At 39.9% G+C, this 25,076-nt stretch overlaps 1 protein-coding gene across 1 annotated transcript in view; it reads right to left on the bottom strand.

Moving 5' to 3' along the window:
* The window catches only part of STMN2 (stathmin 2), a 39,769-nt gene extending 15,443 nt beyond the window's left edge, over window positions 1-24,326 (bottom strand). Inside the window, exon 1 of the mRNA XM_013172429.3 lies at window positions 24,093-24,326. Within this exon, the coding sequence (XP_013027883.1) occupies window positions 24,093-24,111 (19 nt within the window). The 5' untranslated portion in view covers window positions 24,112-24,326. The remainder of the gene's footprint in view (window positions 1-24,092) is intronic.
* Between the last annotated feature and the right edge of the window lie 750 nt (window positions 24,327-25,076).

The following is a 25,076-nucleotide window of genomic DNA, read 5'->3' as shown; positions in this document are numbered from 1 at the left end:
TCTATGATGTACCCAAATGCAATTGAGAACAGAAACACTGCCCATGTATTGCCATAGGCAGATGCTAAACACATTATCTGTTACAAATGAAAATGTCATCCAGATAATTAAAATTAAATCCAGAAATGAGGATACATTTATAAAATCCTTAGGATAATATCCTTAATATGTGTAAGTCCTTGAGACAAATAAGCTTTTCTTTCCTCACTTGCTGGCCAAAATACTTTGCTTCCATACTCAGGTATAGTGTATATCAGCTGATGCAATAAATATGCTTGTACTTTACTGTTAGTTTGTAGCCCAGTAACTACTATAGGCCCCAGTGATATACTGAGGATGAATTGTTCTAGAAATGGTGATATCAATACCTAGCCATTACATGAGGTTCTACATTTGCCCTTCCTAATTACTAACATTTCAGCTTATTAATTGGAAAATAGTCTTGTATCTGGTTGCTTGGCAGGTCAATGACAGAGCCCAGACCACAGCCAGCTCTCCCAAGTCCTCTTTAGTCATCACGCAAGCCACCGCACACACAGCATAAAGTATATATGTTGGGGGGCTGCTTCAAAATTGACCTTGGCATACACAGATTATTGCTGCTATCAAAATCATATCTACAGAGGCAGACACACATTTTCTGCCAGCATGTGAAAATATGGCTTGAATATAATTTGGGCTGAAAGTATTGTACTTAACAGACTAGACCAAATTAATCCTTCTTGTTACTAAATGAAAATCAGAGAGCCCTTTGATCTTCAGATACTGGATACATACGATATTGTCATTCAGTCTTTCTTGTGGCTGCTTTAGAGTCTTTTAATATATATATATATTTAATTTTTCCTCAGAAAGGCCCCTGAGGTTGATGAGGGTTCGAGAACCCTAGGGTACTGCTAAGAATGGTGATATTTGAATGATACATCAGTTTAGGAATGGATTTCTAACTGCCAGCACATGATTAATTTAGCTAATGAAGCTTTGCATGGGCAATCATGGACACTAAATAACCCACCCAAAGGACATACAGCTTCATAGATACCACAAGAGAAAGACAGCACCTCAGACGAAGAGTATACTGAAGGCTTTGCTTTCTCTGAGCTAAGGTTGCCAAGGAAGCTTGGACTTCACATTTTTTGTTTTGTTTGTTTGTTTTTGAAACGTAAGTACTAAATTGCAAGAAATAACTTAAAAATCCTCTGAAGAGTCAAAGACATCAAACTGATATCTGTTGGTAGTCAAACATAATGAAATGCCTAACCATTTAAGCCTTAATTCAACAAAACTTTTAACTGCATATGTAATTCTAAGCACACAGGCGTGGTCGTCCAGACTGTCCTTGGAGGAGGGCTTGTCCAGCCAGCTGCCCACACCGCCAAAACTGCATCCTTTTCAGCAGAGAGTTTGTGGAGTGGGAGCACATGAGGCCCTGCATAAGGGGCTAGTAAACATACAGAAAACAGACTTCAAGTTGCCTATCAAAGACATGGCCATTGATGGCACAAGCTGAAAGCTAAACATTCTTGTAAAAGGTATGATGAATCACTGCTACAACACATAGCTTGAAACATCTTTATAGAAAGAGGCATGGAAAGAGGTGTCCTAGGGGGTCCTTGTCATTATTTTTTATCTTTGCTTGACATTGAATACGTGTTGTTTTCTAGCAGCATTTAAACAATCAGACAAGGATGTCTGTTCTGCCAGCTTATCATCTGCAAAACATGGCTGGAGAAAGATAAGAAAATGCTCAGCTCTCCTTCCTTTCAACACAATAGCTGCACTGAAAGCACACTGGTGAAATTATTGTCTTATTTCATTCTGGCTACTGACAGAATTAGGATGATTTTCCATGCTTTGCAAGCATTACATTTCTTTTTTTCATGGTATTGATTTAGTCTCTATTTGTCCTAGAAAGTCCTTCAGCCACACTTAGAACCTGGCTTGAACACTCACAGCAAGTTCTGGAGGCTACTGCAACCCTGGAAACCAAGCACCACATGGATGACATGGGAAAACATGGAAAAGGAGACCTGTTCTGTCTCAGGGAGAGTGTTTAATGTATTCTACTCCTGCAGTGCTGATAGTGTTTTGCCTGTTGGAGAATTGAGGTCTGAGGGCCTCAGAGGAATTGAAGACCTACACACCTCTGCAGGTGTCCAGCATCAGTGGTGTGAAGACTTCCCCCCCATGACCAGACAAAGAACAGCTTTACTTAGCAGCTTTAAATATCAGAAGCCATGCATTACTCATCTGTCCTTTCCTTAAAATGCCATGCATTAAAGAAAAAGCTGTATTATTAGCCCATTGACAACTATGTAGGTGCCTGTAGATGGTGATCTAACTAGAGTTATTGGCCAGTGTCCCACAGGGAGTTTGTGGCTGAACAGGGAGAGAACCCTGGTTTCCCAAACCCCGTACAGCTAGTGTTTTAGCCATAGAAACATGTTCTCCCTAAAAGAATTCTTTTTATGTTAAAAAATTAGAAAGCCAACATCACAACATTTATGTAATCTGCACAGGATTTATGGTGTTAAATGAAGTAGGCACAAAAATGCTCTGGTTTATAGTGGAGCATTTAAAAACCCTTAAAGAGAATCAGTGATTGCAACAAAATTTATTTTTCAAATAAACTTTTCCAAACTCATTTTCCAAATGTGTTTCAACTGGCTTCCTAATTATATAGCTCCTTGTGCAGTCATGTAGGGTACATATCATTGCATTAACTGTGCAAGTTAAATGAAGGAAAGTAAATGATGGTAATCGTAATAATACAAAAGCTTTGATAGGGAAATTACTAGGGAAGAACAATGTTGACAAAAGACAGCAACATCATCTTCTCAGTTACAGGCAGCAAGACTTAAATGTTTAGATGCATTAAATGATTTAAAGTTGGGCAAGATCCCAGAACACTAATTTTTGCTAAAAATCAGAAGGTCACAGAATCACAGAATCACAGAATCATCTAGGTTGGAAGAGACCTCCAAGATCATCTAGTCCAACCTCTGCCCTAACACTAACAAGTCCTCCACTAAACCATATCACTAAGGGCTACATCTAAACGTCTTTTAAAGACCTCCAGGGATGGCGACTCAACCACCTCCCTGGGCAGCCCATTCCAATGCCTAACAACCCTTTCAGAAGGTTGTAATACCAAAAGGTATTTTGGTGTTAACAATGCTCGTGGTTTTGCTGTGAATATCCTATTATTTACAGATCTCCTTAAATTCTAAGTTGTGTATTATTTCAGAACATCTTTTTTTTTTTTTTTTTTTTTTTTTTTTAAAGAAGTGAATTCCTCACATCCATAGCTGCTGAAAAGGCTTGGAAATAAAATATTACCTAATACCCGTAAAACCTTTGACAGCTTCAGAGAAGAATCTCAGATTGGCTTGAAACTCAAGATTGCACGTTTTTTCCCTGAATGAGTCCCCAGTGTATCTTAATATCACAGCTTTAAGCTAATATCACCACCTCCTGAAACTTCTGGCGTAATATATAACAGCAGTTTTTAGAACTTGTGAATGTTTTGATGCTCTTTTTTTTTTTTTTTTTTGAGGGCTCTCTACTTGCTAATCTAGGTAAGATCTCCCAGAGGATTTCAAGTACTACATCTACATGAGCAAGCAGCAAAGCATGTGGCAGGATAGGATCTGTGGAAGGACACACTTCTACGTACTCCATCCCCATGCTGTGTGTATTTTCTTTAGAATATATCTCATGTTCTGACCAACCATTAGCTCCTGCAGCACAGTAGTACTACTAAAGGACACCTTCTAGTTTTCTTCACCTCTCAACTAAACCAGTTTGTGGGCTTTGAGATTGCTCTGCAGTGTAGACCAAAGCATGGTCAGCTGGGATGTTCTGATGATTCACTTCAAAATTGCTCTCCTGATCTCAAACAATGCACTTATTCAGATGCATTCCATACTCCTTCACTAATGACAGAAAATTTGTCCACTGCCAGTCCTTCAGCTCACTTGCCCATTGATTGAAACTAACAGGGGAGAGTGCTATGGCTGCTATTAGAAGTCAGCAACCAGTTACCTGCTGCTGAGAGAAGTAGGGAGATTAGGGAATATGCTGGTGAAACCACCCTGTCTGCTCTTATCTGTTATCAAATAGCTATAAGGAATTTTTTACAGTTTACACTGTAACATGAAAATCTGTCCTGACTGACGGGCCATGGGCAATTTTTGTCACATTTTGTTCCTTGGCAAAGCACGGTTAGGACAGATTGCTGTGTCACAGCAGAGTCCATTATTCATAATCAAGACTATTTTTAACACATGAAAGCAGAGAGATAGTGTAAATGTTACTTATAATTAACATCTGATGAATACAAATCTGTTGATTCATTTTCCTTTACTGAATCCAGTCTGCATATAACAAAATGTTATAGATTTTTGAAACTTGAAGTCCCACCAGCTAACTAATTCTTGAGGTTCTGCACACCTGGAAGGAAGCAGGAGCTGGCACAATGTCCATGGTCAAAATGTGCAACCCATAGCATGACTCAGCCCCGTTCCCTTGCCTGGGAGACAGTCAGCTTGCTGTGATGAATTATAGTCACTGAAATTCTGCTTTGTCTTTTTGATTTGGAAGAGACTGTAAGAGTAAGAAATGTGATTTGATGAGGCATGGAATGCAAGGTACAGAAGACCTACCACAGCCATCTTCTGCGCTGATTTCTTAAGGGTGTTACTGACAAAGCAGTTTGCTACAAATTTCACTTTGTTAATGTTCCCTTTGAAGTGATAGAGTTTTTGGTTTGTCAAAGCAACACTTTAATTCATGAACAGCCACATCCTTTCATGAACACCAGAAGGCACACTGTTGGCCAGTAATTTTACTTTATTTTGGTAAACCACTTTAGTAATGTACTATGTTCTTTTATGTTAAGTGAAACGGTGTTATATGATCATAACTGTAATTGATATTTAATAGAAGTAAACCAAGACAACCCTATAAAGACAACCTTGTATAGCTGGCCTGCATTTCATTCACCCTTTGTTGTTTTCTTTTCTTTTCTTTTTTTTTTTTTCCTTGTTGTCGTCTTTTAGAATATAATTTTGATTAATCTCTATTGATTAAAAACAAACAAACAAAAAAACCCACAAAAAACATACAAAAAACCCCCAACATTTAATTGATGTTATTATCACTTCTGATCATAAATGTGTCCATTCTTTTGTAACCAAGTCTTTAAAATTACATACTTCATGTACTGCAAAGCAGTTTAATATTGTGACAAGTATAAAGTTTTGGTCATGCCCCCTGCCCCTGAATTTTGTGATATGTCAGTATCTATACCACAGAGGAAGCAGGTACCATGAAAAGGAAACAAGAAACAGAACAAGGAAAACAAATTGTGAATTACTGAGATTCCTTTGTGAACACTAGCTCTAATCTTTCCTACCATAAGTCCAGAAAGAAAGAACTTGGACAGATCTAATCTACTTTGTGGTGACTGAGAATATTGTAGCACGAATTCTTCGTAAGACAAACGATGCGAGTGACAGATCTGACCCTTCACCTGCTTATTAAGGTTGTGTCAAATTGTACCATGAAAGCTACCATCAAATGCAAGCCTTTGTATGCCCTTTCTACAGCACAGCTCAGGTGACAGCACAGTATCTGACTGGAAAACCCACACAAAGGAATACACAAGCAACTATTTGCTTATGCAAAGACCGCCCAGTACTGATTTTCTTGCACATGCTGGTGTGTAGATGCAAACACAGGCACCTTGTCAACATGCAGATTGCAGGGTGGCACAAGTCAAGCTGAAAACTGCGCCCAAATTTACAATTTAATCACTGATCATGACTATGCTTTTGGATTAAAATGGACTACTCCAGATGCCATGGCTATGTTTTTTACTTAATGAGTGTGATTGGATTCAAACGTCTGTTCACTTTATTTTCTGATGTCAGAATGTTAAGAAGTGAACTAACTATTTTGTATTATTTCAATGTATGTAATTCTCACTGGTGAGACTATAAGAAAATCCATTTTTCTGAACCCTGACTGCAGTGCAGGGAACTTCTGCCAGGATGCAAATAAATAAATAAATTCCACAGATCTGATGGTACTGTAGAAATTTTTGCTATGTCATGTCTTACAGAAAAATCTTCAATTTTACTTTTTATTTAAGACTACTGGTAATAGTAGTAATGATACTACATGTATCAGCCTGAGTCTGATCCTATCATTAATATTCCTGTTCTCAGGGTAAATCCCTATTGACCAAGTTCTCACTCGGAGACTTACATGAATGATTTAAGGATCAAAACCTTAAGCCCTGGAATTTTTGAATGCATGGATTTGCTTTGCATGATTTAAAGCTCACCGTGTAAAGTATTTCCTTTGCCTTGTATGCCTGAAGTGTTACACACTCTTTTGCCAGCACATTAGAGACATTAGAATCCTTTACTTCTCTGACAGGTTACATATAAAGTGGCTTAAAAAGTCAGACATTTCACCCCAAACTTTCTACTGACATAGCTTTGAAGATCCTCCCTGGTAAGCAGCACCGAACCTGAATCTAAGTCTCCACATAGGCTAAAAGCTATGTTTGAAGGAATGCTAATGTTCAAGTATAAAAGCCAGAGAAGCAGAAGGCCTCAACACACCTATCTCAGCACCGCTGTACACAGGTTATCTTGTCTCAACATTTCTGAGATGGGGGCTAACACCTGTACTAACCTGCTATAACAGTCAGGAGTTCCCTGTAGCAGGAGACCCCCACATATTTATGATCCTTCCCTCAGAAGTGGCTTCCCCCAAACCGTGCTGCTTCCTGGGTGCCAAGCTGTGGTGCTTGACTCGGTCCTGGGTCCACAATGGTGGCCAGAGCACCAGGTAACTATGATAACTACTTGGAAAGGAGATGGGACTTCCTAGTAGATAACAAACAAGTGAGGTGTGGGGTGGACAGAGCTAGAGCTCGGAAGGACACAAGTCCCAGAACCTGCAGCCAGCCTGCTTTTCCCTGACAGGCCTGGCATGCAGGTACCAGTCACCACAACAGAAGTGTGCCTACAACTTTTTTCTTGCTGGTGACCTCGGCGCTGGGTGGGAGGTGCAATTTTGAGTCCTTTTGAGCACACTAGTTTCCCCTGGAGCACCCCATGGTCAGGGACCAGACTATTGGAGGTGGTTGCTGTCTCCCAGCACGCTCTTAAGGTCATCTCATTATTGTATTGCAGGAGCACACAGGGCTCCAGCTGGGATCTGCACTACTTTCTGTACAAACACATCAGATGTGAACACCCTGTGCCAAAGACCTTCCAGCGTAAGAGAGAAAGCCAGGGAGAGAACACTGGGGGTGAAACAACCCAGAGGTGACAAAAATTGCCTCGGGTCACAGACTTAGTCTGTAGGAAGGCTTCATGGAGAACCCAGGTCTCCTGATTTCTGTGTGAGTGATACCTCTGTTGGCCCAGGTTGTCTCACTGAGAATGGTGCAAGCAATAGAGGTGCTAGCTGGTGAAACAGCCTCTTGAGTGAGGATGCAAATCAAAATTGATGAAACAGAGCTGTAACCGGTTAGTTATGATCAGCCTGCTATGATCAAACAATGTCTCTCAAGGTATGAAGTGTGCTGCAGGTTCTATTTTAGCAATAAGACTGGGTTAGTAGAGCAGGATGTGACAGAGTTGGCTTCCAGCACCGGATTTTTTCTGAATCTCAGACTCGGCCATGTATGTGTGTTTGGAACAGCTGCATGTATTTGATTTTTCATAATGACCTCTACAGAGACTGCCAGTGACTGGATTTTGTATCACTGTGATCCCTTTATGTAGGCTCAACAAACTCCTCCTGGTCTTTCATCACCTGGCCTTGCATCATCCACTAACTTTGGCTGACATTTTATTCTGTATTGGCTGTGAATATTATAGCTAGAGAGTCATGACAGAATCCTGGCATATTTTTCATCTCACAACTGAAATAAGAGTTTTGCTACTGCTTCTTGTCATCCTGACACAGTAGATTCTTTCTGGACATGTGCTGATATTATTTCAGCTATGTTATTATATGCTCCCTCCTTTCTCCACATCTCTGGACTCAGATTGCAGTCAAATTGTTCTGAGTCACAGTGGGCTTCTGGATAGAGCAACTTTTAGCAGAATTACCCCCAGGTTCTGGAAGAAAGCCATTGATACAACATCAAGCAAAGAAATGGCTCAAGATACTTCTGCAAAGCAGACAATTAAGGAAGAATGGCTAAGGAATCCATCTTTTTCTCTTTTCATAATTTAACTGTTGTAAAGTAGAGTGCCTCCATCAAGTGAACAGAACCACATTGCTCTGTGCCAGTTTCCATTAACAAAGAGTCTGGTCCTTGCATTTTATTTGGAATCAGATTTACATGATTTTTTTTTTCCAGAACTGTAAGTCAGATACTTTTTACTTATTTTTAAATAACTCACATAGGAGTTGTAACCACAATCCTCATTAACACACACTTTGTGCCACTCCAAAGTGCAGAGATCCTTGATGTCTTCCAATATTTTAAAAACTGTTCTTTGAACTAATGAAAGTGAAAATATTAATTAGTCATAACTTAAAGCCCGGAAAATGATTTGCAAATTAAATTGCAAGGTGCATTTGTTTGTTTTAGGCAAAGACAATATTGAGGGCAAGTCAGCTAAGTAGAAATTAGTGTTTATATTATATGGGATAAATACAATTATAATTTGCAGTTAGGATGGACTCTTGATCTTTATATTCCAGTAATTAAACGTATTCCTTGCTTGCTGAGTCATTTCAGTGAGTGCAGAACATATTGCAATTATTTTCACGCTATAATTACTGGGAGAATCCATTTTAGAAACAATATGCTGCTGTGAGGGATGTGTAAGATACCTCTCAAACAAACCTGGTCCGATAGGCTAGAAAACCTATTTTATAGAGTCTGAAAGAAACAAATAGAAGCATTTATTATTTAGGTCACACATACCTGTATACATATACGTTACATGTATTTATATAAAGCTTTTTTACTTAAGTTTATTGGTTGATTTTGAGCAATCTGCATGTGTTTAATCTACTTAACCCAAAGCCAAACATGTGTAACTGCATCTTTGTGCTACACAATCACTCATGAGCTGCCATGACTACTGGCTAAATATGAAAATGCAAAAGACAATGAAAGGAGACAGTCTGAAAAATCCATTCTTCTGGATTTTGAATGGAATTTTAATTTTGTGCTACATTTTAAAATAAGGATGTCTCATCTGTGTGAACAAAGGCATTAGTTATTTCTGTACACAATTCCAAATGGCATATATAAGAAGATTATGTAAAAATGAAGGGCTCCTATCTTTACAATAATACAATGACATACATGTTATAATTGTGTTAATTAACACAGTATTTTGAATTTGAGTGCCAGAACAAAATGAGCCCTAAGCAAATGAGTTTTGAGTCTTTATATAAAGCTCCTTAACATTACAGCTTGTAGTTATAACATGTAATTCTGAAGATTTTTGCTTTAAACCCATGCAGGTGTGATAATGACAACTCTGGTGCAGATGTCTTGATGCTCTGCTTTATGAATGCTTTATATCATATAGCTTAAATCCCTTTCTTTCAAATGTATTTATAACAATGTAAGAGTTCCTTTGATTGGGTATATGTGGGAGCAATGGGCTGTATTTTCATTATAGGATATTCCAAAGAGACGAATTTCTGAGTTTAGACAAATTTAAAACCTGAATTAAGAAAGTCTCTCCATGTAGAAAACATAACCAAGGTATGTTAATCTTTGGAGAAATGTTTTGGTCCAATAATAATGTCTTGAGGTTTTGAAGGTCTTTGAAAGCACTGCACAGAGTAAGTTAAGATAACAGCAACTCCCTGATCAACCCTGTTGATACAAAGCAGTTTCTGTATTACTCATCTTTTCATTTGGCATTATCTTACAATGAGTGGGCAGCAGGTTGACTAGAAAAGTATCTTTTGGAAGATTCTCAAGTCTAGAAATTGGGGCAACTCATAGACATTTCAACCATCAATATGTTCACAGTGAAAATATATTTTCACAGCATTGAAGAGCATAGGGTAGTTTTCTGTTAGTCTTCTACACAGTCTTAAGAAATCCTACAAATGCCCAAGTGAGATTTCAGATGATGTTTCAGTATGTGGCCACATAAAACTCTACCTGCCAATGTTGAAAGATGAAGCCTAAGCATAAAATATGAAAGGATACTGGAGGAGTGACTTATTATTATTATTTATTTAGAGAAATTAATTCAGTACTAAAAGTCTCACATTGAAGAGCTTTTTTGCTCTTTCTTCCACCAATCCTTGAAAGGGATCAGCTGAGGGAATTGGAGAGGGGAGGGCGGCCAGAAGAAGAGAAGTGTGTGAATGAACAGTATAGGAGGCCGGGTTCACCATTTGGACCCCCAGTTTAAGAGGAACATGAACAAACAGGAGAGGGCCCAGTGAAGGGTTGCCAGGAAGGTGAGGGACCTGAGCATGTAGCCTGTGAAGGCTGGTGGAGGGGACCAGTTTTGTTTAGCTGGGCAAAGCATATTCTAAGGGATGTAGATAGATATACTAGCTGCTTAGAGCTAGGGGGAAGATCAATGAAATTACAGTCACACCTGCACCTTCCCCAGGTAGTGCCAGATAGCAAGAAGGATCAGCAGCCACAAATTGTGTCTTGGGAATTTATGATATCATCCACGGAAGCTTTCAGAAGTTGGCTAGACAAAGTGGCGATGGCCCTGCTTCAAGCAGCAGGACAGGCTAGATGACCTCTGGATGTCCCTACAACCAGAACCGTGGTTCAGTTCCCACAGTACGCTCGCCTTTACACCCTGTGTCATTGTGGGAGGTAAGGGTTGCTACCACCTTACAACAGCAGCTCCCTTCCTCCTTTTTATTCACATACTTTAATTCTTGCTATCCCAATAAAAATGCATCATATCTCACTGAACCTCTGCACTATTGCTATCATTCTGGATTTGTACATTAGCTGCAGGCTTTTGGTGAGCTCATCCCCAGTACATTACTGGACTAAATCCGTTAGGCTCATTCTTTGGTTGTTCCCCCAGCCAAACATTTCCTCACTGGCCTCCATCCTACCTTCTTTCATGTCAAAAAAACTCATGGTTTCCTTTTGCCGTGTTGCAAGATCACCTTGCCATGGTAGCACAAAAGAGACACCAGCCCATTCAGCTACTGGCCTTTAGGTGTAGTTATCACCAGAGGCCACTTCTCCAATCATCCTACCTCTTTTTGAAATGCAGTGATTCAAGTACCCTTTCAGGTTTGCAAGCAATAAGCCATACAGAACAGATGGGGTCAATTTAAAAAATAAGCGAATAGATAAAATAAAGACATAATTGTAATTTATTTATTTTTTATTTTTATTTTTAAAAGGCTTTGTGTCACTGGGAATTTAAGGGAGCTTGTAGAGTTTAAGTGATTATTTAATTCCTGGAACTACTGCATATAAAACAGCAGTCTGAGCATCAGTGAATGCTAACTCACACAACACAAGGAATACAAGTTCTCTGCAAGATTTGTTATTGAGTGAAATCACTACATCATATTGGAAATAGAGCATGCAAATAGAAATGTGCCTATTTTAACCAGAACTCACCACAATTAAAAGCATTTATCTAGGCCAACCTTAAAATGAAATCCAGTCCATACAATAAATCTTAGAGATTTATTTGATTGGACATGCTTTGCCTTTATTAGTAAAATTGATCTGGGCAGTGTCAACAATGAAGTGACTCCTGCAAAGTGATGGATGAAGTCTTCAGCAACCTTGACTCCTGTTAGATGACAAGCATTTTCCAGTTTGTCACATCCTTTCTTAGTCTGAGAAAACAAAACAAAACAAACAAAAAAAAGATGCTATGCATATATACTACAGTAAAGTTCAACCACTGGGCTGTAGCCATTTATAAGTGGTCCTCTACAAGCCTCTCTAGAAGATATGGTCCATGTTCTGTAACATTCTACTGTCAGTAATGCATCCTAACTCCCAGTAAAATGAATTACAACAGTTTGAAGTTATCATCAGTCCCGAACTTCAGCTGATAAATACCATGTTTTACTAGCGATCAGATCATTTGTGGATGAAATTCCAGCTTTTTTTCAAGTTGATTAAAAAGTTCTCTTTGACTTTGGTACGCTTAAGTTTTACCCAGTAGATGCTTTCTGAGGGGCTAAGATGCAATTTTTGATCTACTTGTAAAATGTCTATTATTCTGTGGCTTTCAGACTTTTCTGCATGACTAAACTATCTATGCAGTTATTATTACTAATGAACTGATTTACACTTTTACTATTGTATCCTGTCATGTCTTTATACATATATTCAAATATTTGATTGCCTAAATTAAGAAAATAATGATACCACTCAGCAGCATATCGCTAAAATTTATCTGTTAGGCATAGATTATAAATATTATTGAGTACTTTAATCAGAAGATGTGTAAAGTGAATGAAAAAAAAAAAAGGAATGACAGCCTCTTCTTTGAAACCATGCTGATGGTGCAACTAAATTGGTATATTATTCAGAATTGATTAAATTGCCTGAGAGAGAGCAATTGTTGGTGAGACATTTTTGTTAAAATAAACACAATAAAAAACTAGAACAAGAACCACCGGTTAGATGAAGCCACCTGTGTTTTAAGTAGCTTTGCTCAGATTTACATAATAGAAACATGCTGATTTTTGAAGAAGTAAAATAAATGCATAAATTTATAAGCTACAATAAGTTATATGGGTTTTAATAATATGACTGCTCTGAATTAAGTCTTTCATGATCAACCACAGTTTTTTGTATCTCTTTTCTCCTTCCCATTTTTATACTGTTTTTAAGTTTAGTGATTTTTTTCCATTTATGAAATATTACTGAAGATATAGGTATCTAGAGCTCATTTGTTCTGTCAGTCTATTTATCTCTCTGTAGCAGTCTGTCTACCAGTCTGTCTCTATTTTCCTGCAGTACTGGTCTCCCTTTACACAGAAGAGCTGATGAATTCAGAGGCACCTCTCAGCTGCTAAACTAACCACATCTGGAGTCAATCCCTGCCGAGATGCTCTATTGATTTCTGTGGGGCACTGGTGGAAGGGTGCCTGGCTCATTTACAGTAAGGGAGTTTTTTTTGCTTCCAATAACTAGATTTTCAGGACACTGTGCACCAGCATATCCCAGCATCAACAGCCTGTCATTAAAGGCAAATCAGAGCCTCTTCTGTGTCGTTCTGCTTGTCCTTTGTAACCTTATCAGCCTTATCAAGCTTCCACAACTGGACAGGCTGTCACATTTTTCATTACATCCTAAAAGTAGCAGGAGCTGGAGATATCCAAATGTCAACTTATAATGGCCTGCTTTTTCTCTTTTATTGTATAATCAAATTCCTTTTCCTGTATTAAAAAGTCTCTTTTCCTGTATAATCAAATTCTCCTTTATTAGTGTAGCTGGCTCTTATATGACTTTTCAAAATAATAAAGGAGATGTTTCCTTCCTAAGCTGCTGCTTCTGGAGATTTAAAGGGGAAAAAATGGGTTCATCATACATAAATCAACAGGGGTCTATTACCGTAGATTTACATTGGTATCAGACCTAATTCTAGCACAATCGATGGTCCTGACCTTCACTCATCTTATCCACTCAGAGGTACAGCCCATACGCCACAGTGAGCAGTTGCTATTTCCCATCTACTGCCACTTTTTTTTCCTCCACTGCATTAGAAAGCATGAGTCCTCCTTCCACTGAGTATCTCTTTGATAAATTATAACAATTTGGTCAATATTTTTGTTGGCTGGAGGGCCACCTCTTGCTGAGTTTGGGGAAAACTTTTAGCAAAATTTGTTTCACTATTTCTGGGGAGATGACTAGGGAAAAAATACAGAGATTGTACATAATAAACTGAACAAATGCTTATTGCATTTGTTTGACGGGCTGTAGAGCTCTGTGCCAGGAAATCACTCCACCATTGAAAAATCTGCCCAGGCCTGGCTGTGGAATGTCATTGAAATATCTGATTACAGGCTTCACCCATGGCGAGGAGAGACATGTCCAAGCTTTTCAGCCAATTTCTCTGAGGACACTTCGTGCTGGACGTGACTGATTCCACATGGGCTGAGAGCAATGTTTCAAACACTGCTTCTCCTGCTTGCTGTGCTGAAGGGTTCTGGAAATTAGAAAAAGAAGAGAAAACAACTATCCCATGGTGTCAATTCCTCCCTTTCTGGCCCCTCAGAAGTGTGGAGGATTATTGGAGGATTACTAAGGGTTGCGTGAAGGGATGAGAGTTGAATCTAGATGGTGAAAGAAATTTTAGACAGCAGATAAATAAAAAAAAAAGGGGGGGGGTAAAGTTGGTTAAGGAATGGGATGATTAAAAAATGACCAAGAATGAAGGTGATATTCTGCAGTAGATAAATAGATTGGGTTAAGAAAATGAGGAAAACTGCACCAAGGAGATGGATTAGGACTGGAAGTCAGTAGGTGGGGGGGACAGAGCAGATGGGAAACTGTGTTTTAGATGGCAAGATGCTCGTAAGGAAGTTCAGAGGTGGGAAATCAGAAATAGAAATCTTCTTGAAGGCTAGCTCAGACTTTTGTCTGAGGTATAAATAGCACTAAAAGACTCAAAATGTTAGATCAGCAGCTCAGGGACAGACTGAGTATGTCTGATCCAGTATTCCATTTCCAGGATACTTTTCCTTAATTTTTGCTTTATTCTAGGAAATTATATACCATATAGCTAAGTAGAAATATATTAAATTTAATTTTGTAACTTTTGTATTGTAGATTGCTCCAGTTTGCTTCTCTAAATAGCTTGAGTTTTGTGCTGTGGTTCAGTTCAATTATGTGGTTCAATTCTTATTATTGTATTTTTTTTTATCCTTCTTGAGAATACTGGTCACTTTTTTCATGCAGAAGAGACTGGGATACCAGAAGAGCCAAGAACTGCAGAACAGCATAGGTAATCTACACCAGCTGATAACGAGAATTTTGCAGAGCACTGGAAAGTATCTCTGTCATATTTAATCCTGTTTTTCAGGCCTTCCACCACTAGAAGGTAAAAGTCTTTACACTGTTGCACCTCTTGATACTCTACTGAAAAAAAAAAAGTGAATGCACTTCAGAAGGGAAGAACTTGAATCCTCTATACAGACTAAAATGAATTTTTACTGTTATTTGTCTTAAGAGGTCGTTATAGGTATTCTACTTAAAAAAAAATCATGTTTAGAGTTAGAACATTGTTTTCCCAGCAGTAAGTTATTTGCATTGAGAATAAGTGTTTTACTGATAACTACTGCATGTTTATTTTTTAAACAGCCATGAGTATGGGCTTCTTTCCTATCTACAAATATAATATTGAAAGCTACTTGACTGCAATCTTGACAGTATCAAAAATATCTAAATGGATAGAAAAGGTATTAGCTTAGAAATAGTCTTTTGTATTGCATCTACTTAATAAATTGAATAAATGCCAGTACCTGGAAACAAAGGCTGTGTATGCAAGCAACTATAAACATGACTACTGAGTGACATCAATTACTCTTCCTTTTCACATATGAATGATGTAAAAAAGCAAATATATCTGAAAGGTTAAATGTGATATTTAATAAAGCCTAATAATACTGATTACAGAAGTGAATTTCACTTCAAAAATATGTCTTTAAAAATAATAGAGCTTGATTTGTGCATTCTGTTTTAATTTAAAAGATTTCCTGGGAGCATGCAAAGGTTCCTTGCAGCTCCACTCAGGCAGCTGGGAGGACTTGCAGTACAAAAATACTGGTAAACTACAAATTTTAATTTTTACTACACTATCGTAGACAAAATACAGGTCAAAATTTTTGTGAATGGATGTGGTCTCTACAATCTTTTGAGATGAAAAAATAATAACTCTAAAAATTTTAGACATTTCAGGGAATCTTGCTGGTGAAATCACATCAGGTGTCATCATAGCTGAAACAAGAGGATGAATCTGAACATGTGAATATAAGAAAACTATGGAAAAAATATTATTGGTGTTTTCAATAACTTTAGAAAGGATCAGAAATAGTATTAAGATTGGAAGTTTTAGCTCCATAGTAACTCTGTGACTAGAGAATATATTTAAATGTAAAAAAATCTTAAACGTTAAAAAGTATCTTAGCATAGCTTATGGTAAAGCATACCTTAGCTTAAGCTTACTACTCAATTTGTAGCTTTCTATGCAAATCAGTATAAAATATACACATCATTTTTCTTTACCTAATAATTTCCTAAGGATTATAAGAAGTACATGAACAGCACAGAAAGCTAATACAGCTTTAGAAGGTAAGTTGCTCCATCTCCTGATCCAATCAGTATGGATTTTTGCAAATTCTAGAACATAAGAGCATTGTTATACATCTCTATACATTGTGGAACATAACTTCACAACACAATGCTGAACTAATTATATAAGATTATTCTCCTGTTAATTAAGATAAAGCAAGTCATAAAATGTGTAAGAGATAAATCCAATATAGGAGCTAGATGCCTATACTGATATTTTAAGGAAAATTCTGGCTTCTAAATCCAAAATGTGGATTCTGCAACTTTTTGCAAAGCTGCAGAAAGTGACCTCTTTGCTGCTAAAACCCATAAATACTGTAATTTGTGCTCTTCTAATTGGTTGTGCATTGTAGATGCCACTTTTATTTATTTATTTTTTTTTGTGTGCAAGCAAGAGTGCCTCAGGTTTGATATGTTTAATCCCCTAATATTGGGAATTGGGTGTTCTTCAAATGTAGCTGTTACCCTTTGAGAAAATCTATTCAGCCTGTTTTCTCAAAATGTGGCCCACATGGATAGGACAGGGTTCATCATAAAAGCAGGGGCAACCACTGCTTTCTTTTAAAATGCTACTGAGGAGACACATTGTTGGCTGTCTTACTGCTGCCCTTTGATACATCTGTCTACGGTGAGCACATTGGATTGGGAAATGACAGAGATGGGTTCAACCTCATTGAAAAATTAGGGGGTTCAAGCTGAAGGGTCCTAATTACCACCCAAAGAAACTCATGTTTTGTTTTCTGCTCCCACAACTGTTTCTATTTTTTATCCCCTGGCTGTAGTGTGCACAATTCATCTATTGTTCCATAAGCCAGGGCTTCCCAGGTAGTAGGTGGGGCGCATGCCCCAGTCTGTTTGCCCTCTTGTTCTCTCTCCAGTGTGAAGCTGTTCCCATGGGATGGCAGTAAGGGCTGCAACTTGGTGGCTCCGGCGTTCTCCAGGGAGGGTGGACACACAAGGACTAGGGCCACCAAGTCCCAGTGCCACACTTGGAGACCAACCACCAGCTGTTTGGCCAAGGGAGAGGAGTGGACCCATTGCCACCTTTTTGCTCCTGCGGTGATGGAGGAGAGAAGTCTGAAGTAGGGCTTTTCAGGAGCTGCAGGGGAAGTGCCTGAGGGAAGGTTTATGTCTCAACATTCACCCCCTTGTATTTCCTCTAGGTGATGGTGATGATTGCAATCACTCTGGGAAGACCTTGACCGCAGCCAGAGGTGCTGACCTCTCCCCACCTTTTGTGTAGATGTAGTCACACCTGTATCCCACTGCAGGTGCCCTAGAGGTTTACTAAATGTCCTCAGTCACTTGCCTAAACTAAAAAAAAAAACATTCATAGGCAGAAATGGGAATAAAAAAAAAAAAAAGGAAAAAAAAAAACCAACAACGACAAAACCCAACTATCCTGGTTTGTAATTCAGAATCTAATGTGTGAAGGATCAAAATGTCTCCGCATAATAACTGTTACAACAATGATGGGTTTTGTGTATTTGAATGAGTGTACAAATTATAATTTTTAATGAACAGTTTGGATTAGACAAACTTACAAACATACAGAAAATAATGTTTATAAATGTGTGTAGCAATGCCTAATATTTCATGTAGATGCTGTGCATCAGTTTAACTGTACATCCTGCTGAAAGATCTTAAATTCATGTCTTTTGTTAAATTATGTATTATCAGACAGGAAAAACATAGTAAGTGGAAGAAAATGAAATAATTAGAGAGAAGCTTTGTATGTTGGATATTGCTCAGACACGTGATGTCTTGAATATTTTGTTCCCTAGGGGCCAGCACTTCTGCATTAAGCTTTTTTTTTTTTTTTTTTTTTCCATTGGTTGAGGATGGAGGTCTGTGCATGCTGAGATCTCCAAGATATATTCTTCCAGTTTTTGAAAAGTGCTGAGCCACTAGAGTAACAGACACTGCCTTCACTGTAGACATGGGTGCCCAGCACCTTTCAGAATCGAGAAGGGCCTCCCAGGTAGAACTGCTGGCTGCTTCTCACAGACAGACTGACCCACTTCTAGCATCACACTGGAATCCACTCTCCACAGTATCCACAGGATTCATCACCTGAGGATTATGTGCACCCTAGGAAAAATCTTGAATAGCAGCCATTCCTCCAAATCATCTACCAGATTTCTGCTTCCCCATGGGCTCAGGACCAGCCCTGATTGTGCTGAAGCCAGTGACTGAACTCCATTACTCCATGGCGGCAAGACTTGTTTTGTGAATTTGGTTCATCTACCATCCATTTTATAGTATTGCTGAAGAAGACGTTCTCTGCAATTGCAGTGATGACAACAGTACCTTTTGTTTATAAAGGTATGGACAATTAACATTGGATTTTTGAAGGTAGTTACTGCAGTGGTGAGTGATCACTGCTGTTTCATGATGCCCTATTTGCTCCTCCTCAAAGCAGTGTGGTACTGAGAGTGCGAGGATGGAAAAAAAATGAGGCCTGATAATGCAAGTTGAAAGAAAAATGTACTTAATAGAGATAAAGCCTGGGGGGAGCATGTTTAAGGAAAACGCTTGTTGGAGGACTTCAATTCCAGCTGAGATGTTGCCTACAAGCACAACAATTGGTGACTAGTTGCCACCTTCAGTCCCCTGAGGTCAAGTGGTAACTAAAGTGATGTGTAATATTTGACAAAGATTTCAGTGAGTTAATTTTCCAACTACATCAATTTTTTGGAGTGGCACCATTTTAGTATGCCTAGTTTAAGACACCTAGGGCTTGATTTATTTCTCAGGAGCGCTGAATATCTCTTGTTGCTTTTGTCTATGAACTAATAAGGCAGTTCAAATAGACCTACACGGAAATGCTACATGGGTCAAGTACTGCCCAGACCTACCTGTCCTGGGAATCCTCTGATTTCTGTGCTTCAGAGTACGTGATAATGCCTACTTCTCACAGGAGGCTTTTAGGAAAACTAATTAGTTCATTTTTGCACAGTCTTTGAAGGCTAAAATGCCACCTAAATGTATTGCTGAATATGATCATCCAGTCCCTCTGCTATAATCAGTCTTTTAATTAATGGTATTAATTTGAAAATGGAAAATTCTTTTCTAAAGAAATGAATATAAATGTCACCTGGGAAAAATGTAACCATGCTGTTAGATTACATGCATAATTATGGTAAAAAAATGTGTGCGAAATGTGATCTAGAGAAACGTGTTATTATAGTTCCAAATACCAAAGAAATGAAAAAAGATTCCAGGCTTAATTAATTAAGGGAAAAGCTGACAAAATCAATGTGAATGAATTATAAGAATACATTATTAAATAGGGAAGCCTTTAGACTAGATGGAGCTTATATTTGGACAAGAGGTGATGGAGGTAGAGGTGAGAGAACATTTTGGGAGTATTCAAGCTGCTGAATTTTATTTTTATTTCCTCAGCATGTTGTGGGATGCCTTCCATAAGATGATGGAATAGACGATGCTCTGCTCTCCTGCCTCTGCATTTCACAGGGTAAGTAAAGAACTGCTATGAGGCAATATAAATTCTTAACCATATGGACTGTTTTCAAAATTATTACTGTCTGAATTTTCAGTAGCAGGAAGAGTAATCTACTTCTTAAAAACAGGGAAAGAATGTAAGTAAATATTAACCTTGAGTTCTCTAGTGACTTGTACTCACTAGTAAATTTACATTAACATAGTGATCAAAACTGTCAAAAGAATGATCAATAGATTAATTGAAATGTTTCTTCTTCCACACCCTGACAAAATTTGGAATGGCCGTGTCTCAGTCAAATCAACATTATGAGACAGCAAATTCTCTTTTCTGAATTGTCTACATTTCTTTGCATTTTAATTTCCTATTGCTCTATTCAAATATGTGATTTTCTGACAATTAATAATAATTCAGTGATGATTTGTGTTCCTTTCTATATAAAAGGGGGAAAAAAATGATTAAAACCTTCACTTAAAACCTGCACAGTATGGAAAGGAGGATGTTGAGTCTGAATGCAGCCTGGCACTTTGCCATATGTTGTTTAAGTTGAAGCTTTTCTCTGCCATTGACGTCCAGATGACTACTAATGTGAAATTGTTAAAGACAAAGCAATTGTTTAAGTGTAGTGGCAGATCAGGGCAAAATGCTTAGCTCTGTGCAGTAAAAAAGCTAGTTATTAAAATAATTGAACCAGTTAAAATCAACAATCATGCACATGTTTATGACTTCACATGTATGTTTACATACCAGATAAAACAATAATGTAGCAGTCCATTAATAGACAAACTGAGCAATAACATTGCATCCATCAAGCTAACTATCTAGATATGAGCGTGTAACTAAAATGCCGAGGATAAAACAGAACAATACTCTGAAGCACTTTTACAACGGTTTGATCAGTGCTATTGAGAAGCTAGGTGGGGCTGCCTAAATTCTGTTATCCTAATCTCAAGATCTCAATTAAAACACTTCTTTAACACATTATTCACATGAATCTCATGTATTTCTGTTAAATGAATTGTTATAAAATAAACAAGGACCATAATCAGGACTGAGACCTTTTGTATGGTAATTGTCTGAACATGTTTTCAGAACAAATAGTCTTTAAATTAAACACCACAAGAAAACTCTCGAATAATGGGTTCAGACACCTTTTTTAGTTCCATTGGCACAACTGCCTGCTTCACCCTCACACTTCAATGTACTTACCCTAGGAGAGTTTATTCAACCACATACATGGCCTATTTGGTCTGCAGTGACCCCACCCGAAAAAAAAGCAGTTGATTTAACATTCTCTAAGGCACAGCTTGTGCAGTAGGAAGCATGAGGTATGAATAAATCCATCCATATAACTCAGATTTTATTTGGAAGAAGGTGTCAAGGGATGAGTACAATTTAAAAGCCTTCAGATTTTCTGCAGTCATGTTACATGAAACTTTAAAATAAAACACATAAATGTGCATGCTTGTGCATGATGTGCATCATTCATATATTATGCAAATTAAACAGAAAGAACTTTATCAGCAGTCAGGGTTTACAAGAAAGTTCTTGTAGCTGTTGAAATTCCCATGTAAATCAATTGAGTTTTCCTTGAAAAGATTTTATTTAATAGAGACTAAAAAAAATATAATTGTTTTCTATGGCAGAAGATAAAAGCAGATTTATCAAGGTATTTAGCATCTGCCTAAACTGAGTTAGGCGAAGACTTCTGCCTAGAGCCAGTGGGACTGTTCACATGCTCAAACTCAGACACCTGCTTAAGTGCGTTGCTGGAGAGGGGCCAGAAACATAATGGTGGGCCAGCTTAAGCCAATTAGAAATGTTCTGTTGGCTCCGATGGCAGCAGGACCTAGCCTTTATTGCCACTTTGCAAACTACAGTGCTCAAAAGGGAAAAAAATTCAGGCACTGTGTAGTTCTCTCAGTCGTCTATTGGGTAAAGCTTAGGTACCAAGCAAATGTAGCTTATTTAGCAGTAGCTGGAAATGTGTATGACTGAGAACAAGTCTGTTCTTCTACATGACAATAAAAATTGTTCTGCTGAAGAAATTCTCAAAATAGAGATGAAATAGCTTATTCTAATATGCTGCCTAGATCCACAATCTCCCTAAAATAAATACAGAAAGGAGGAATAAAGTTAAAGAAATGGCAAAGGGAAGCCTTTACCTTTGAGAGTTTAAAAAAGAAAAGATGCTTTTAATGATGTTTTTTCCTTTTTAATTGAAAGCTGTTGCAATTAGCATTTTTAGAGATCTGAGCTAGGTGGTTATATTGCTTCTTACTGCCTTCCTATGCAGCGGGTTAACCAGGTATTAATAGGCAAACGGGAGCCATACAGCCAACCGGTCTCTGGGCAAATCTAATGATTTCCGCCATGTCTCTTGCTGCAGAAACCTTTATATTTGTGTGCTGCGAGATCATTAATCAAAGGCTGAAGAGCCCTTTCCTTCCCACTGACAGGATTCCTTGCAGGGCCTTCTGCAGCGATAAGTCTCCAGCTGACTACAAATTATCAATACCGATTACCAGATTGCTGCAGTGGGGAGGGGACGGCGTGCTCGGCACTGCAGGGCTGGCCAGACTCCCACAGCCCTGTCTCCTCTCCTCTATTTGCATATCCAGCTGTCTCATGCCTCCTTCCCAGGGGTGCCACAGCCAGGGTAAAAGGCTTTCAATCCCCACCGATTATTCCTCGGGAGCGGAAGATCAGCATTCAGATAAATAAATGTGCAATGCATCACTTATAGCCAGCGCCAGGAGGATTCGGTGCAACTTCGTGCAACACGGTTAAGAGTGGTAACAGCATCTGCACGGAATGGGAATCGTTTCTTGGGAAAGGAACATAATCACGGTGGGGCACTCCATCATTATTTTGTGTGGTTCGTGTGTGCACGGCTTTAATGGTGAATGATTGTGGAAACTTGTATTTGAATGCGACAAGCGTAGGGTTTGCCTCATTCCACACCCACCCACCCCCCCACACAGAAAAAAAAAAGAAAGGAAAAGGGAAAAAAGAAAAAAAAAGAAATAAAAAAGAAGAAAAAAAGAAAGAAAGAAAGAAAAGAAGGAAAAAAAAAAGAAAGAAAAAAGGAAAAAAAATCATGAAGTAGCAGGGTTTGAATGCTTTTGACCCCACGGTTGTTCTGCGTCTCTCTCTCCCACGCCCTCCCCTGCGATTTTCTGCTCCTCCACCCATCTCAGCAGCCTCCCGCAAACAAAGGGGCAGCAGCAGCAGCCGGGCTGGCGCCGGGCCCCCCCGTTTCCCCCCTCCCCCCCCCCCCCCCCCCCCCCCCCGCCAGGACCAACGCCCGGCGGCCACAGCGGGGCTGGGGGCTGGAGCCCCCCCGGGGCCGGGGCCGCTCCCGGGATGCGGGGCGCGGGGTGCGGGATGCGGGATGCGGTGCGGCGGCAGGGCGCGGCTCGGGGGGGGGGGCATCGAGCCGTGCGGGGGGGCTGCCGGCTCCAACACGCGACATCGCCCCAGCCCCGCAAGCTGCCCCTTGGGAGAGAGAACCAAAGCAGGGTGGGACCCGCTAGAAAACACCAGCTAGCGACGATGCAGTGACCTACTTCCCTCCCCCCATTTTTTCCCTCCATCCCCCCCCCCCCCCCCGGCAGACTGCAGGTGCGGGCAGGCGGCGGCTCCATCTCCTCCTCGCCCCCCCGCAGCCCCCGGCGCCGGGCTGGGCGCGGCCGGCCCGCAGTGCGCTCCGCAGCAGGTGCCCGCCGCAGCCCCCGGCCCCCCGCCCGCAGCCCCCCCCCCCCATCGGTCCCCCCTCGGGGTGCCTCTCCCCTGGGACCCCCCTTCCCCAGATTTCCCCCACAGCCTCCCCCCCACGCCGTCCGAGGCTCGTTTGGGAACGAAAAGGGGGAAGCGCTGCCCCTCCCGGCGGGGGGCTGCGGGGCGGTGGGAGGCGTATTTACGGCGGGGATAACTTTCCGGCTCGTTTTTCTCTTTTTTTTCTTTTCTATTTTTTTTTTTTAATAAATATATCTGCCTCTGTATCTTTGGTGCCTTGAGATAGACTAATGTTTAAAATAAGAAAAGCCGTTCCGAAAATGAGGCTGCGCTCACGCTGCCGACCTCGCCCATCAGTAAATATTTCATCCGATCTCAGGATGTTAAAAGGGACCCGGGGTCCCCTCCCCTCTCACCCCCCCCCTTTTTTTTTTTCCCATCAAAGAAATAAAAATATGTTCAGCGTCGTCTTGATTTTTCTAAACTTTAGGGCCACTGAGAAGAGCTGCCGGTGCAGGCAGTGCTCCCAGGAGCAGTGGCTGTTGTACTGGCTGAAGGAAAAGAGATGCGGTTTCTTACCCATTGCTGTTTTAGCCATGGTGGGATGTGCAGGCTCTCAGAGGTGGTGAAGGCAAAGGGGTCCAGCTACAGCAGTGGAGAGAGGGAGAGAAGACTGAATAAGGCACTGAGTCAGCAGAGTGGGGCTGTGCAAGAGAAGGAGCAAGAGGCAGGAGCCCATGAATAATTATCACTCCTCTACCCAAGCAGATTGGCTCTAGAGGTCCCCTGACATGACTCCTGCAGAGCCAGAATCTCCGGGCATTAAATATTGATCCACCAATGGTGCTGGAGTACAAAGTGCCAGAATGCAGTTTGAAATGGAAATCAGTCCTTGAACGCCTCTCCCCCCTCGGTCTGGCTTTAATAGTACATTCCATGTCAAACGTTTTATGTCTTACATGAAAAAAGCCTATTGGTGTTGAAGAGGCTGCTGTTGCTACCTGTGAAACATGCAGAAATTCATTTTAACACGTTTTATTCCAAAGATATGACCAAAGGAAAAAAAAAGAAAAAAAAAAGACCACCAATGGAAAGGGTTTCAATAAACCATTTCAATAAACCATATCCATAAACCAGCTGCTTAGATTACTTTTTCCTCTGCGTCTCATTTCCTACAATTGCATGCAGATACCATATACAATTGTTTTATGCCGCATATTTATTCTAGAGTGCCCAGACCTAACCCTGGACAACTCGCATCGTGCCAAAACCTGGGGAATGACAGCTGGACCTGCTCACACTCATGAAGGGCTCTGGGAAGCCCAAAGCAGGATAAATGTGAAAAGCAGTGCCAGTAACCACTTCCCTGATGTACGTTGGGAAGTTGTGAGCCTGATTTACTTGATGAAGATCACAGAATGTGACCTAATAGGATTATTACACAAAAGGGGATGGACCCATTTTAAGGATTCTTTTTCATTCATTTTAAGCATTCTCTACCCCTGGCAAGAGGAAAGCCAGTGACATGACTGATGGCTAAGACATGTGGGTGGTGATCTGAAA

The sequence above is a fragment of the Anser cygnoides genome, chromosome 2 (assembly GCF_040182565.1).
Source record: "Anser cygnoides isolate HZ-2024a breed goose chromosome 2, Taihu_goose_T2T_genome, whole genome shotgun sequence".
NCBI lineage: Eukaryota > Metazoa > Chordata > Aves > Anseriformes > Anatidae > Anser > Anser cygnoides.
The sequence above is the reverse complement of the archived record's forward strand: the minus strand, read 5'-3'. Positions and strand labels throughout refer to the sequence as shown.